This window comes from Dromiciops gliroides, chromosome 3, assembly GCF_019393635.1.
Source record: "Dromiciops gliroides isolate mDroGli1 chromosome 3, mDroGli1.pri, whole genome shotgun sequence".
Lineage (NCBI taxonomy): Eukaryota > Metazoa > Chordata > Mammalia > Microbiotheria > Microbiotheriidae > Dromiciops > Dromiciops gliroides.
The window spans coordinates 661,713,051-661,726,384 of record NC_057863.1 but is presented as its reverse complement, the minus strand read 5'-3'; the positions used below and the strand labels follow the sequence as shown (position 1 = coordinate 661,726,384).

The 13,334-nt window shown below is 37.6% G+C and overlaps 1 protein-coding gene across 3 annotated transcripts in view; it reads left to right on the top strand.

The window, feature by feature from the left end:
- The window catches only part of LOC122747017 (E3 SUMO-protein ligase KIAA1586-like), a 58,361-nt gene that overhangs the window by 17,464 nt on the left and 27,563 nt on the right, over positions 1 to 13,334 (top strand). For 2 of the 3 annotated variants that reach the window (XM_043993213.1, XM_043993214.1), the window contains 2 exons: positions 20 to 112; positions 5,271 to 12,008. The exons of the other annotated variant lie outside the window; for it this stretch is intronic. In XM_043993213.1, the coding sequence (XP_043849148.1) occupies positions 20 to 112; positions 5,271 to 7,063 (1,886 nt within the window). In that variant the 3' untranslated portion in view covers positions 7,064 to 12,008. Of the gene's footprint in view, positions 1 to 19; positions 113 to 5,270; positions 12,009 to 13,334 lie in introns of those variants that run through there. 3 annotated transcript variants of the gene reach the window in all.

The following is a 13,334-nucleotide window of genomic DNA, read 5'->3' as shown; positions in this document are numbered from 1 at the left end:
TTTCTGTCTCCATGATCAGGGCTTTTAGTTTCTAAACCAGATGTCATCTCCCAGTTGGAGAATGAAGTACCGTGGATACCTGAGGGAGAATTCCCAAGTGGCCCTTACCCAGGTAAGTGAGTGACAAAAAGGCTGATGGAATAACAACAACAATGCAATAATGGCTAGCATTTCTATAGCACTTGAAGGTTTGCAAAGCATTTTATAAAGATTGTCTGATCTGATCCTCACAGCAGCCCTGGGAGAGCCTTTCCTGAGGACCTACCCTAGTTAAACTGGGCTAGATCTTCCTTAGAAGTTGTTGAAACCAGTCTTGAGACCTAATTGGATAGGGGAAATAAGGGCTTTGGCCATAGGCATAAGTTCCTGGTTGCCTGAGTACAAAACAAATGAGGCTGAGAGAAGTGTAGGCTCCTCACTCAGGCTCTACCTGGCAAACCACCATGAGCATTCCAAGGAGGGGAAGCTGCCCTCCACCACCATTTTTTCTCCTTGCTGCTGAATAACCTTCTTCTACTTTCTGTAGCCTTTTTTCCCCTACTTGGTGTCCTGTGTCTCATCTCCTTCTAGTCTCAGACCTGAGCCACTAAAACAGCCCATGCAAATAGTGTCTGGCATGCTCCACTTCTATAGTTCCCAAACTGTGCAAAGATAGAGCTCTTTTTCCAGGGCCCACTTGCTTGTTATAACAACACAACCAATGCAATTTTTATCTTTGTTGTTCTTTCCTTTTACCTTGTAGTCACTGTATATCATGTTTTCCAGGGTCTGCTTTCTTCACTTTGCTTCTGTTCATAGAAGTCTTCCTACACTGCCATGTCTTCTTCATATCCATTTTATAAGGCAAAGTAATATTGCATTAAATTTGTGTACTGCTATTTGTTTGGGTATTTTACCCTTTTTGCCCTACACAAATTGCTTCTACAAATAGTTTGTATTATGCCTTTTTCTCTATCTTTGACCTTCTTGGCACGTACACTCAGCAATGAGATCTCTAAGATGGACATTTTAGTTGTTGTCTTAGCATAATTGAGAATTGTTTCTCAGAGTAATTAATTTTCAGTTCTACCATATGCGTTAGTGTACTTGAGATTTCACAACTTTTCCAGAAATGATTATTCTCACCTTTTGTTATCTTTGTCAGTTTACTGAATGTGAGATGAAAACTCAGAATTGTTTAGAATTGACATTAGCGATTTGAAGAAGTCTTTCATGATTGTTAATAGTTTACAATCTTCATATTTTGTGACTACTTATCCATTGTGGAATGATTCTTGGCATTAAATATTTATTTGTTAGTTTTCCATATATTAGATACCAAACTCTTATCAGAAATATTTAATACAAAGGGTTTTTCCCCCCAATAGACTGTTTTACTTCTTACCTTTTGTCAATTTTAGATACATACTAGCTGTGTGACCCTAGGCAACTCACTTAACCCCAATTGCCTTAAACATCTGGTGCCATCTCCAGTCACAGAGATATATATCTTGTCACTGGACCCATATGGCTCTGAAGGAGAGAGTGAGGTTAGTAACCTTGCACAACACTCCCTCACTTAAATCCAATTCAATGCAAGTCATGACATCACACCAATGTCATGGTTCTCTTCAAGAATAAAGGACAAACAACAACAATGATTTTTGTCAGTGCAAAAGCTTTTTAATTTCTTGAAATCAAAATTATCTAGTTTAACTTTTCAGATTGTCTTTGGTTGAGAATCCTTTTCACAGGCATAGTAATAAACTTACCTGTTCTAGTCCTCTTCTAAATATTTTATGACATAATCTTTAATATTGAAGTCTGTAACGATTGGAATGATGCTACCTGCTGGAGACTTACTGTAGAAAAGCTCCCCAAGAAGTGAAGGTCTTTGAGGGCAAGACCGGGAGTCTTTTCTTTGGCATCAGGAAGTGACGTCTGCTTGTGGGAGTCTGGCACTCTGACTGGGGCTCTTTCCTTTGGACTCTGGAGGAGAAGGGAGCTAGAAATGTGCTCTCCCTTTAATAGATAGATGAATGTAGGCCTTTCTCTCTCTCTTTACCAAGTTCTTATTCTCCTTAATAAATGCTTAAAAGCCTAACTCTTGCTAAAGCTTATAATTTATTGGCGACCACTCATTAGATATTTTAGATAGACTAGCTAGAATTTTAGCCCTTAACAAGTCACCTATCTTTTTATTATCCTCCTGTATCCATGTTTACTTCATTATGATATGTAGCATAAGATATTTGTCTAAACCTCATTTCTGCCAAATGTCTTTCCAGATTTCCTAGAAGTTTTTAATCAAATAAGTTCTTAAGGAATTTGTGCTATTGAGTTTATGGGACACTATGTTTGTTGAATTTACTTATTTCTCATCCATGCTATCTAGTCTGTCCCATGTACAAACTTTCCTGATTTTTTAACTAGTACCAATAAGTTTTTAGGGGAAGAATTTTTTCACTTAAAAGTATTTTCTTTTTTTCCAATTACATGTAAAGACAGTTTTCAGCATTCGTTTTTCTAAGATTCAAAATTCAAAATTTTTCTCCCTCTCTTCCTTCCCTCTACCTTCCCTGAGACAGGAAGCAATTTGATCTAGGTTATATATGTACAATCATGTTAAACATATTTCTGCATTAGTCATGTTGTGAAAGAATCAAAACAAAAAAGGAAAACAAGAAAGAAAAAAAAGGGAAAATAATATACTTTGTTCTGCATTCAGACTCCATAGTTCTTTTTCTAAATGTGGAGAGCATCTTCTATCATGAGTCTTTTGGAATTGTTTTGGATCATTATATTGCTGAGAAGAGCTAAGTCTATCATAGTTGATCATTGCTCAGTATTGCAGTTACTGTGTATAATATTATCCAGGTTCTGCTCACTTCATTCAGCATCAGTTCGTATAAGTCTTTCCAGGTTCTTCTGAAATCTGCCTGTTTATCATTTCTTATAACACAATAGCATTCATTACATTCATATACCACAACTTGTTCAGCTATTTTAGGGGAAAAATTTTTTTTGGTAGGGCAGTGAGGGTTAAGTGACTTGCCCAGGGTCACACAGCTAGTGTCAAGTATCTGAGGTTAGATTTGAACTCAAGTCCTCCTGAATCCAGGGCCAGTGCTTTATCCACTGTGCCACCTAGCTGCCCCCTAGGGGGAGAATTTTTAAGCAGGAGAGGAGATCATAAAATATGAGAGCCAGTTTGGATTACAGAAAATTAAAAGGCTTTTGAAAAAAAAAATTAACACAACTGGGAAAGAAGAGATTCTCATTGGGGGAAATGAATAAGATACTCTGATAAAAATCTCATATAATGGATATATAGAGAGTTGACTTGAATATAGAAGACAAAAAATCATTTCCCAATAGCAGTCAAGCAATTTCTAGTTTATCAACAACCTAACCAAAAAAATTCCTGGTCCCTAACAAGAGAAATCTGTAAAGGACCATAAAGTTTTATCTCACAACCAACAATTAGCAAAGATGCTAAAAATGTTGGAAACAGGCAGTTAAAGCAACTGTGGACCAAGAGGAATACTAATAGGTATAAAATGAGCAATTTAATCTGGAAAAGAGATTGGAGTCATTTGAGGAAATTCACTAAGCCACTGATACTCTCAACCTAGACCAAAAGAAAGGTCTTCTATGTAAGAGAATAGTGCCAGCAAACTTTCTGGTAACAAAGTGCTGGGAAGGAATGAGGGTGCCCATTGGTGACAGAAAGTCTGAACAAACTGTGTTATATAAATGTCATTCAATATTATTTTGCTACAAGGAAAAGCAAGTATGCAAAAATCAGACAAACAGGGAAAGACTTCAGAATTGTCACAGAGGGAAGAAAGGACCAAGAAAAAAATATGCACAGTAACTGCATTATTGTAAATAATAAAGACATTTCAAGGCTGGCAAACTGATGAATTATAGTGAATGATCTTAGTATTAGATAACTGATGATTGAACATATGTCCTTCCTCTTGGAAGATAGGTGAGGGATTCAGTATATGGAATATAGTGTGCAGCTAGGTGGTACAGTGGATAAAGCACTGGCCTGGATTCAGGAAGACCTGAATTCAAATCTGCTCTCAGACACTAGTTGTGTGACTCTGGGCAAGTCACTGAACTGTCACTATCTGCCTTAGTTTCCTCAACTATAAAATGAGGATAACAATAGCACCTACCTCCCAGGGTTGTTGTATCAAATGAGATAGTATTTGTAAAGTGCTTAGCACTCAGTAGGCACTTAATAAATGTTTCTTCCCTCCTTTTTCTTCTTTCTTATCTGCCATAGTCACTGTTCACTATCACAAGGGAGTATTAATGTGGGGGTGGGGATAAGGGAGCAAATTGCTGGTGTACAAGAAAGAATAATAGAACTAATAATGCACAGTGATGACCTAAAATATGAAATAGACTATGGAAAAGAAAACCAGAAAAATAAAAAGCCCAGGAGGTTGTAAATGAACATGTATCTGTCAACTTCCATTATTTAATTACTGTTAATCCCACCCTAAATATGGTAATACCCACAACTTGAACTTCGTTTTCAACAACCTTTGTGAGGCAGTGGGGGTTAAGTGACTTGCCCAGGGTCACACAGCTAGTAAGTGTCAAGTGTCTGAGGCTGGATTTGAACTCAGGTCCTTCTGAATCCAGGGCCAATGCTCTATCCACTAACCTTTGTTGTTTTTCTTTCTGTCTGTAACTGTTGGAATTGCCTTTAAATACAGAGTTGCAGTCATACTATGTGTTGTTCTGCTTTCTCCCTCTGGATTATTTTAAGTCCTTTCATATTTTTTAAATGTTTCATTTTTGTTTTTAATGGCACAAAATTCCTGACAATTAACTTCATACACTAAATGTTGTTCAGACATTCTCCAACCAGTCAACACAGGTTTTTTTGTTGTTTTCAAACATTTCTGCCAGAAATGTTTTGGTATAGGTGGTCATAGATTCCAAATTGGTTTACACTTCATTGATTTTCTGAGCCATGATTTTTCTTCCATTATTATGTCCACAAAAGATAGTCTCTTTTTCATTAAGCTCATTGTTTTCAGTGCTAGCGATGAATGTTTTCAGTATTTTGGAATGTGATTTTTTTTTTTGTTCCCAGCTAGGTCCCTTGTTATTATTCTCCTCACCTGTTTTTCACTTTAGTTTCCCTCTTAAAGTTTTCATTCTACCTAGTTTATATGGAATATTTTTCTCCTTGATGAAAGAGGCAGAGTTTAGAACTTAGGAAGGAGAGAAGAGAATGGCCACTGACACATTTTTACTTCTTTCAGATTCTTTTAATAAGAAGACTAGGTATGAAAATAAGGACTTGATTCTGACTGAAGACACTTGCCTGCATGCCTTGGCCAAGGAAAATGGACCACAAGACAATCCCTGGTATCTCAACATAGGAGAATCTGGGGAATGTGAGGTCGAATTCCAGAGCCAGAAGGGTCCAGAGGAGGGAGAGTCCCAGGAGTTAACAGTCACTCACAAAGGAACATTTTATAAGGCAAATGTCCTTGATTGTAATTCCTTTGTGAGACATTTTAGTCTGGGGCCCGTCTTTTTTCCACAATGGAGAACTGCCATAGGAAGAAGTTTCCATAAATATAATACACTTGGAAAGAACTTAAGACAGTTTTCAGGGAAGAAACTTAATATGCATAACACAGACAGGAAAACTTTCAGTTACCACTCAGACCTCATCAAATGTCATAGAACATATGCTAGTGAAAAGCTGTATGAATATAATGACTGTGGAAAAGCCTTTGACAAAAAAACAAATCTTACTGAACATCAGAATATTCATACTAGAGAGAAACTCTTTGAATGTAATGAATGTGGAAAAGGATTCAGACGAAAGCATTACCTTAAAAGCCATCAGAGAACTCACACTGGTGTGAAACCCTTCGAATGTAATGAATGTGGGAAAGCATTCAATGACAGTCGGAACCTAATTAGACACCAGAAAATTCATACTGGAGTAAAACCATTTGAATGTAATGAATGTGGAAAAGCTTTCAATGAAAGGCAGTCCCTTATTAGACATGAGAGAACTCATTCTGGAGTCAAACCCTTCAAATGTAATGAATGTGAAAAAGCCTTTGGCTGGAGGGAAAACCTCATTAGCCATCAGGGAACTCATACTGGGATCAAACCCTTTGAATGTAATGAATGTGGGAAAGGCTTCAGACGAAAGCATTACCTTAAAAGTCATCAGAGAACTCATATTGGAGTGAAACCTTTTGAATGTAATGAATGTGGGAAAGCCTTCAATGACAGTCGGAACCTAATTAGACACCAGAAAATTCATACTGGAGTGAAGCCTTTTGAATGTAATGTTTGTGGGAAAGCCTTCAATGAAAGGCAGACCCTTATCCGACATGAGAGAACTCACACTGGTGTGAAACCCTTTGAATGTAATGAATGTGAGAAAGCTTTTATGCGGAAGGATTGTCTTAAAAGCCATCAGAGAACTCATACTGGAGTGAAGCCCTTTGAATGTAATGAATGTGGGAAAGCCTTTAGTCAGAAGGGACACTTTATTATCCATCAGAGAACCCATACAGGAGTGAAACCTTTTAAATGCAATGAATGTGGGAAAGCTTTCAATGATAGGCAGTCCCTTACTAGACATCAGAGAACCCACACTGGAGTGAAACCATTTAAGTGCAATGAGTGTGGGAAGGCCTTCAATGACAGGCAGAATCTTATTAGACATCTGAGGACTCATACTGGAGTTAAACCCTTTGAATGTAATGAGTGTGGAAGAGCTTTCAATGACAGGCAAAACCTTATTAGACATCAGAGAATTCATACTGGGGGGAAGCCCTTTGAATGTAATGAATGTGGGAAAGCCTTTAGTGCCAGTCAGAACCTTATAAGACATCAGAGAATTCATACTGTAGGGAAACCCTTTGAATGCAATGAATGTGGGAAATCCTTCAGTCAAAAAGGACACCTTATTAGTCATCAGACAATTCATACTGGAGCAAGAGCCTTTGAATGTAACGAATGTGGGAAAGCCTTCAGCCAGAGAGGAAGCCTCAATAGACATCAGAGAACTCATACTGGAATGTAGTTCTTTGAATATAAGGGATATGGAAAATCCTTCAGGCATAAGGAATACATTAAAAGCCATTAGAGCTCATATTGGAGTGAAATCTGCTCAATGTGGGGATGTCTTCAGCCACACAAGAGGCCTTATTTATCATCAGAGAACCTCATACTACAGTGAAACCACATGAATGCAATGAATGTGGGAAAGCTTTCCATGAGACAGATCATTATTAGATATCATGCAAGTCATATTGGAGTGAATGTAATAAGAATGGAGAAGCCATCAGTGAGAGGTGGACCCTTGGTAGGCATAGGAGAACTCATGTTGGAGTGAAACTTTGAATTCAGGGAATGGGAAAACCCTCAGATCCTGGAAATGCCTTATTAGCCATCCAAGAACTCAAACTGGAGAGAACCCCTTTTAATCCAATGAATGTGGGAAAGCCTTCAATAGGAAGGATGACTATCAGAGAATTCATTCTGGAATGAAGCCCTTTTAATGTAATAAAGGTGGGAAAGCCTTCTGGTGGAGAGCCCTTATTAGCCACCCTCAGACTCATGTTGCCTAAAGCCCATTGAATCAATAAGGAATTCACTAAGCACCCACTCAGGGCTAAGAGTCTGAGTTTTCCTCCAGATAACATGCTTTAGTTGCATGTTTTGTTGCAGTGTACTAATTCTAGTAGCTAGGTAGTGCAGTGGATAGACTGGGGTCAAGAAGACTTGAATGCAAATCCAGCCTCAGACACTTATTACTAGCTGTGTGACCCTGAGCAAGTGACTTAACCCTGTTTGCCTTAGTATCTTTGCCAAGAAAATGCCAAATGGGATCATGAAGAGTTGGACATGACTAAAACAAGTGAATAACAACGAATTCTCCTGGACTTGGATTTTCCTTGGATGACATGTTGGTGGAAGCAACTACATGATTGGGCAACATGAAAAGTGTTACATGTTCAAAAGCTAGGAATTGAATCATGTGGTCCCAATAGGACACCTTTTGTGCAAATGGCAGAAATTGGAACTATGCAATGCAATAAGGTACTGGGACCTAAGCGCTAAGTGACAGTTGGTGCTACTGCAGGCATTTTTCTCTATCACTATGAACGCACAAATGATATTGGAGGGGGTTTAATATTTAGGTCAAGAGAGAAAACACTAAACTAGTGAAAGCATCCTACTAACCCAAAAGGACAGCTAAATGATTTATGATGAAAGGCTGGTTCTTGTTCGTCTTTAAAGGAGTGTGCAACCAGCTTATTCAACTAACTTTCAAAGCACCATCAAGCCTTTGGAATTTCTGTGTATAGACTTTTTTTTAAAGCATCCCAATAGTGCCAGGCGATTTTAACTATAGTTACTCATCTAGGGACTCAAATAATTCAACAGTTAAGAAAGCATAAGACATATGAGATAAATATTTCTCTAAATAGCAAACACTATTGCCTGTAGGCAAAAGAAGCAGATTTCCTGATGAGAAAGATTAAAATAGTGATGGAAATTCAACCAAATGGGCTCTAAGAAGAACCCATCTGCCATGCGATGATAATCCATTGGAATTAAATGAATGCGGTGATGATGCAGGTGTTTAGACTCTGCTAGGAATGACAATGTGTGTGTGTAACTACGTGAGGGTCACCTCTTTCCAAAGGGAGATAGAGGTACTGGACAAAGAGTTAACTCTTTTTTACCTAATACTTGAACTGCAGGGATTCTGTTACTTAATAAGAAAGGAAGGGAATGTGGTAGTGTGGAAAAGGTGCTAGATTTGGAGTGTGAGGACATGGGCTCCAATCATGGCTCAGTCACTACCTTAGTGACCTGGGATAAGTTCCTTGACTTGCCTGGGCTCCCTTTCTTCATCTGTAAAAAAGGAGTGGGTTGTGTCCCACTTCCAGCCTTCCAGCTACATTCCTCCAAATATTCAGCCAGTGACAAAGCTAACAGTATCATTTTCTAGCAATGGGAGAAGTGCTTACACATTGAACCAGACGACCCCCATTGTTGGAGTGAATGTAATGGTTGCTTTGTATTTATCAACAAGCATTTCCTAAGCACCCACTATGTGCTGCTCACCTCCTCGCCATGCTAGCAATACAGCTAGGTCCCGATTAGTGCAAATAATGAGTCCCATGCAGTCATCACATTGTTCAAATTCACACCATTCAAAGTTATGTGTAAAAGATGTTCATTGGTTCTAGCCCAATGGAAATATGCAATGAAAATTTTTAAACAAGTTTTTTATCTTTTTATTAATGTAGTATAATGAAGAAAATGTATTTTGGATTCATGTTTATTATGAAATAATAGAGAAGTTCTAGAAAGCAAAATTTTTTAAATTACTAAATATGCCTAAAGATGAGCCTATGCTCAGGATATGACAAAAATTATTGTCATTTAAAAAATATTTTAGCAGCATAGACTGAACTGTCTTCTCTTTCTTTAACTCTTCATACATATGCTGATAAGTGCAAACAGTTTTTTCTATATCTCATTTGGATAATTTGCATGCTTACATTCTTATGTAATGAACACCAAGTGTAGTTAGATGACTTGGGGTATTATCTAAAATCACTAATGCTTTAAATGAAATGTTGTGGTCTTTGCAGTACTTTTCAACAGGTAACTTCATAACTTCAAAAACAGTCTTTGGAAATGTCTCTAGTCACCCAAGGTTTCTTATTTCACTGCCAAAGAACTGGAAGCCTCTCACAGCAAAAGGATTTCAAGACTGATAAACAAGCATTCATTTTGATTTAAAATCCCTTTCAGCATTATCTCTCAACAAAAGTGTTAGGTGATCCTTAGATACTTTAAATCCAGGGTGTTGTTTCTTTTCTGACTTAGAGATGTAAGCCCTGGGAGGCATCCTTTTCCAGAATGAGCCTGTTTTGGGGGCAGCTAGGTGGTGCAGTGGATAAAGCACTGGCCCTGGATTCAGGAGGACCTGAGTTCAAATCCAGCCTCAGATACTTGACACTTACTAGCTGTGTGACCCTGGGCAAGTCACTTAACCCTCATTGCCCCACCAAAAAAGAAAATACACCAGAATGAGCCTGTTTCATCTACATTAATATTTTGTGGATCAGTGTCTCCACTTTCTTCCATTGTTTTCTTCAGAACATCAGAATTTTTAGCTTCTGCATCCTTGCACTGCTACCTTTCTGATCATTTAACATTCAATTGAACTGAATATTTAAAGCACTTCAATCAACACTTACAGCAAACGTTTCTTCACCCTCCTCTTCAATTCCATTTTCTGTCACTACCTTAAAAAACTTCAGTCTGAAAGGCTGCTCTGTTGAGAATGTGCTTCACACAACTTGAATGAGATCCATTTCTGTCATAACACTTTTGTTCATGGTAGTTTGCAAACTACAGAAAGCTGATGCAACTTGGCCTTTTTTTCCATTTCATTTATTTTTCTCTTATTTCATTATATTTGTGCTCTACAATAGTCTGTATCTTGTCTAGACTTACTATGACTGTGTTCATGCTACATCAGCTACATCAAATTTTTGTTCTGCTGTAAGAACAAGCCTCTTCTTTTTTGTGTGCTAGCAGTGTTTCCATCTGAATTATTCTTCCTCTTGCCCATTTTGTCAAAGGCTTTCTACAATATAAAATCAATACAACTGTTGGTAAGATAGTTTGCAACAGCACATCTCCACACACAACTTTAGGGAAGTGCAGTCTGACAGCATAACTGCATACTAAAATCCCTTGTCTGGCTCATGTATGTCACATTAATTCAATTTTGATTCATTAAATGCAACTGGTATTTTGCAATTTGTACTAAATCAAATTTTGCATTGCTTAAGGTTGCATCTATCATGACTGACAGGCCAATAAAGATGAAGTACAAAGATAAAGAAGAAACAGTTCCTGGCTTCATGGGACTTAGATTCTATCACATGTAACTGCAGCTGACAGAATTAGGTTTTACCACATGCCCAAAGAAGGTAATTGGTCAAATGGGGGGAAATATCTTTGCATCAGATTTCCTGGATAAGGGCTTGGTATCCAAGATATACAGACAATAGAAATGCATAAAACCAAAAAAAAAACTCAAAAAGAAGTGGTCAGAGTGCATGAGCAACTGGTTATCAAATGAAGAATTGTAACCCAACAGCTAAGAATAACAAATGCAAATCAAAATGATCTTGCAGTTTCACTCAAAGCAGGTAGTACAGCAGATACAGTGTGTTGAACTTGGAGCCAAGAAGAAGGCCTGAGTTCATATCTGACCTCAGATATTTACCAGCTGCATGACCCCAGAGAAATCACTCTGGCTCCATTTCCTTAACTGTAAAATGAGGCTAATAAGAGCACTTACTCCAAAGGGTTGTGAGGATAAAATGAGATAATATTTGCAAAGCAATTTACGAAACTAAAGTGGTATACGGAGCAACTATATTTGATTTAAGACACTAATGACTTCTGTGTCAGGAACAATGAGGTCTCAACTTCTAAGTGGAGCCCCATCTACACATTAGACTGAATGGTGAGGTTCCCCCAGCCATACTGTCATATAGGCCTGAGCAGATCAGCATATTGGATCAAATACAACTGCTTATACAAATAAACACTTGGAATGATGGGAGAATGTACATGCCTGCTCAGGTCAGGTAATTGGGAGCTGAGGAAAAGTAGATTTGGGTGCATTCCTTTAAACATGGGAATGAGAAAGAGTTCTTATTGGCATTGCTACATGGTCACAGAGGAACCGACCATTCGCACACATATCCTTACAAATATTTTAAAAACACTAGAATGAATAATGATCCAGAAATTCAAAGAGAAACTTCAGTAAGCAACTTCATCAAACCCAGCACTGTGTAAAGAGAGCAAAAACAACCTAGAAAATAGCTCAAGGAAAGATAAGCTAAGATTTACTCTTCCTAAAGCCCCTGACCCATCCAGAGCTCCTACCACCACCATCAAAAAAAAAAAAGAAAGAAAAGAAAAGAAAAACAACAACAATAAAGCCTAATAACATTTTAAGAAATCAGAGACAACAGCACAGCTCTATTAGAACCAAAGGACAAAGTGAAAATAGGAAGAATGTACCAGTCACTTCCTTAAAGGCGCCTCAAAATAAAAGCTCCCAGGAATGTCATAGCCAAAATCCAGAGCTTCAGGGTCAAAAAATAAAACCTACAAAGATCCAGAAAGAGTTCAAATACCAAGGAACCATTCAGGATCACACAAGACTTAGCAGCCATTATTACCATAAAGGAAAGGAAATGGTGCATGTCAGTATTCCTAGAGACAAAATATGCATGTTTACTAGCCTTTTCATCAATCAAATTTTAATGAAAGAGGAATTGATAGGCATTCCCATAAAAAAGAACACAATCAAGAAGAAAATTTGAAATGGGAATACAAGATACAGGAAAAACCTAGATAGGCAAATTCATTTGAGTAATTGAAAGGGGCTATTATACTTGCTTACACTCACAGGGGGGAAATGTTTCCCATCAGAACCCTAATGTCTTCAGGGGTCACAGAAGAAGCAGATATAGCATGAATCCCACTCTCCTTTAAACCATAAGGATGTTTGAACAAGGAGAGTGAGAGGATGGTGTGAAAAAATATTAAACCCAAGAGGGAAACAGGCATGGATAATATGAGTTGGGATTTAAGGAGCCTAGCTTTGACCCAATAACAGTCCAATGAAAACAAACTTCAATTTTTGAATATGCAGCCTAAAGGGAGGATTAAAGTGAAAATGTAAATATGAGTGACTGGGCATTGGTGGAGGGGAGACAGTTTGCTTCAATTACATATCACTAATATTGATCACATTCCTTTTCTATCATTTCTGTGAAGAGACAGGAAGGAGGAGAGATATGATAGAGGAAAATTAAGAATTAGCAATAATGAATGGGAAGAACTCAGAAGAGAATAGCAGAATCCATTCTAAAGCAGAATGCAACACTTTTCAAGAAACTTGAAACAGATTTGTGGGGTTTAAAATGATGAAGAGGAGTAGAATCAGGGACGGATGAGGGGAGGGAGGAAAAGAGGGATAGAATTTGGAAGTCAAAATGTGAAGAAAAAACCAGAAAAGCAGAGATGACACTCATGAGCTCAGACAAGAAAAGAATAAAAGTGATTGTGGTTAAAAGAGACAAATAGGGAATATTACATCTGTATGTAAAGGCATTATAGATAATAAACATTATCAATACAAAATAGTTGTATGCCATCTGGCATATAATCTTAGTACTTAAAGGAAAAGTGATATATATATATAATATATTATTATATTATCATATTATATATCATGT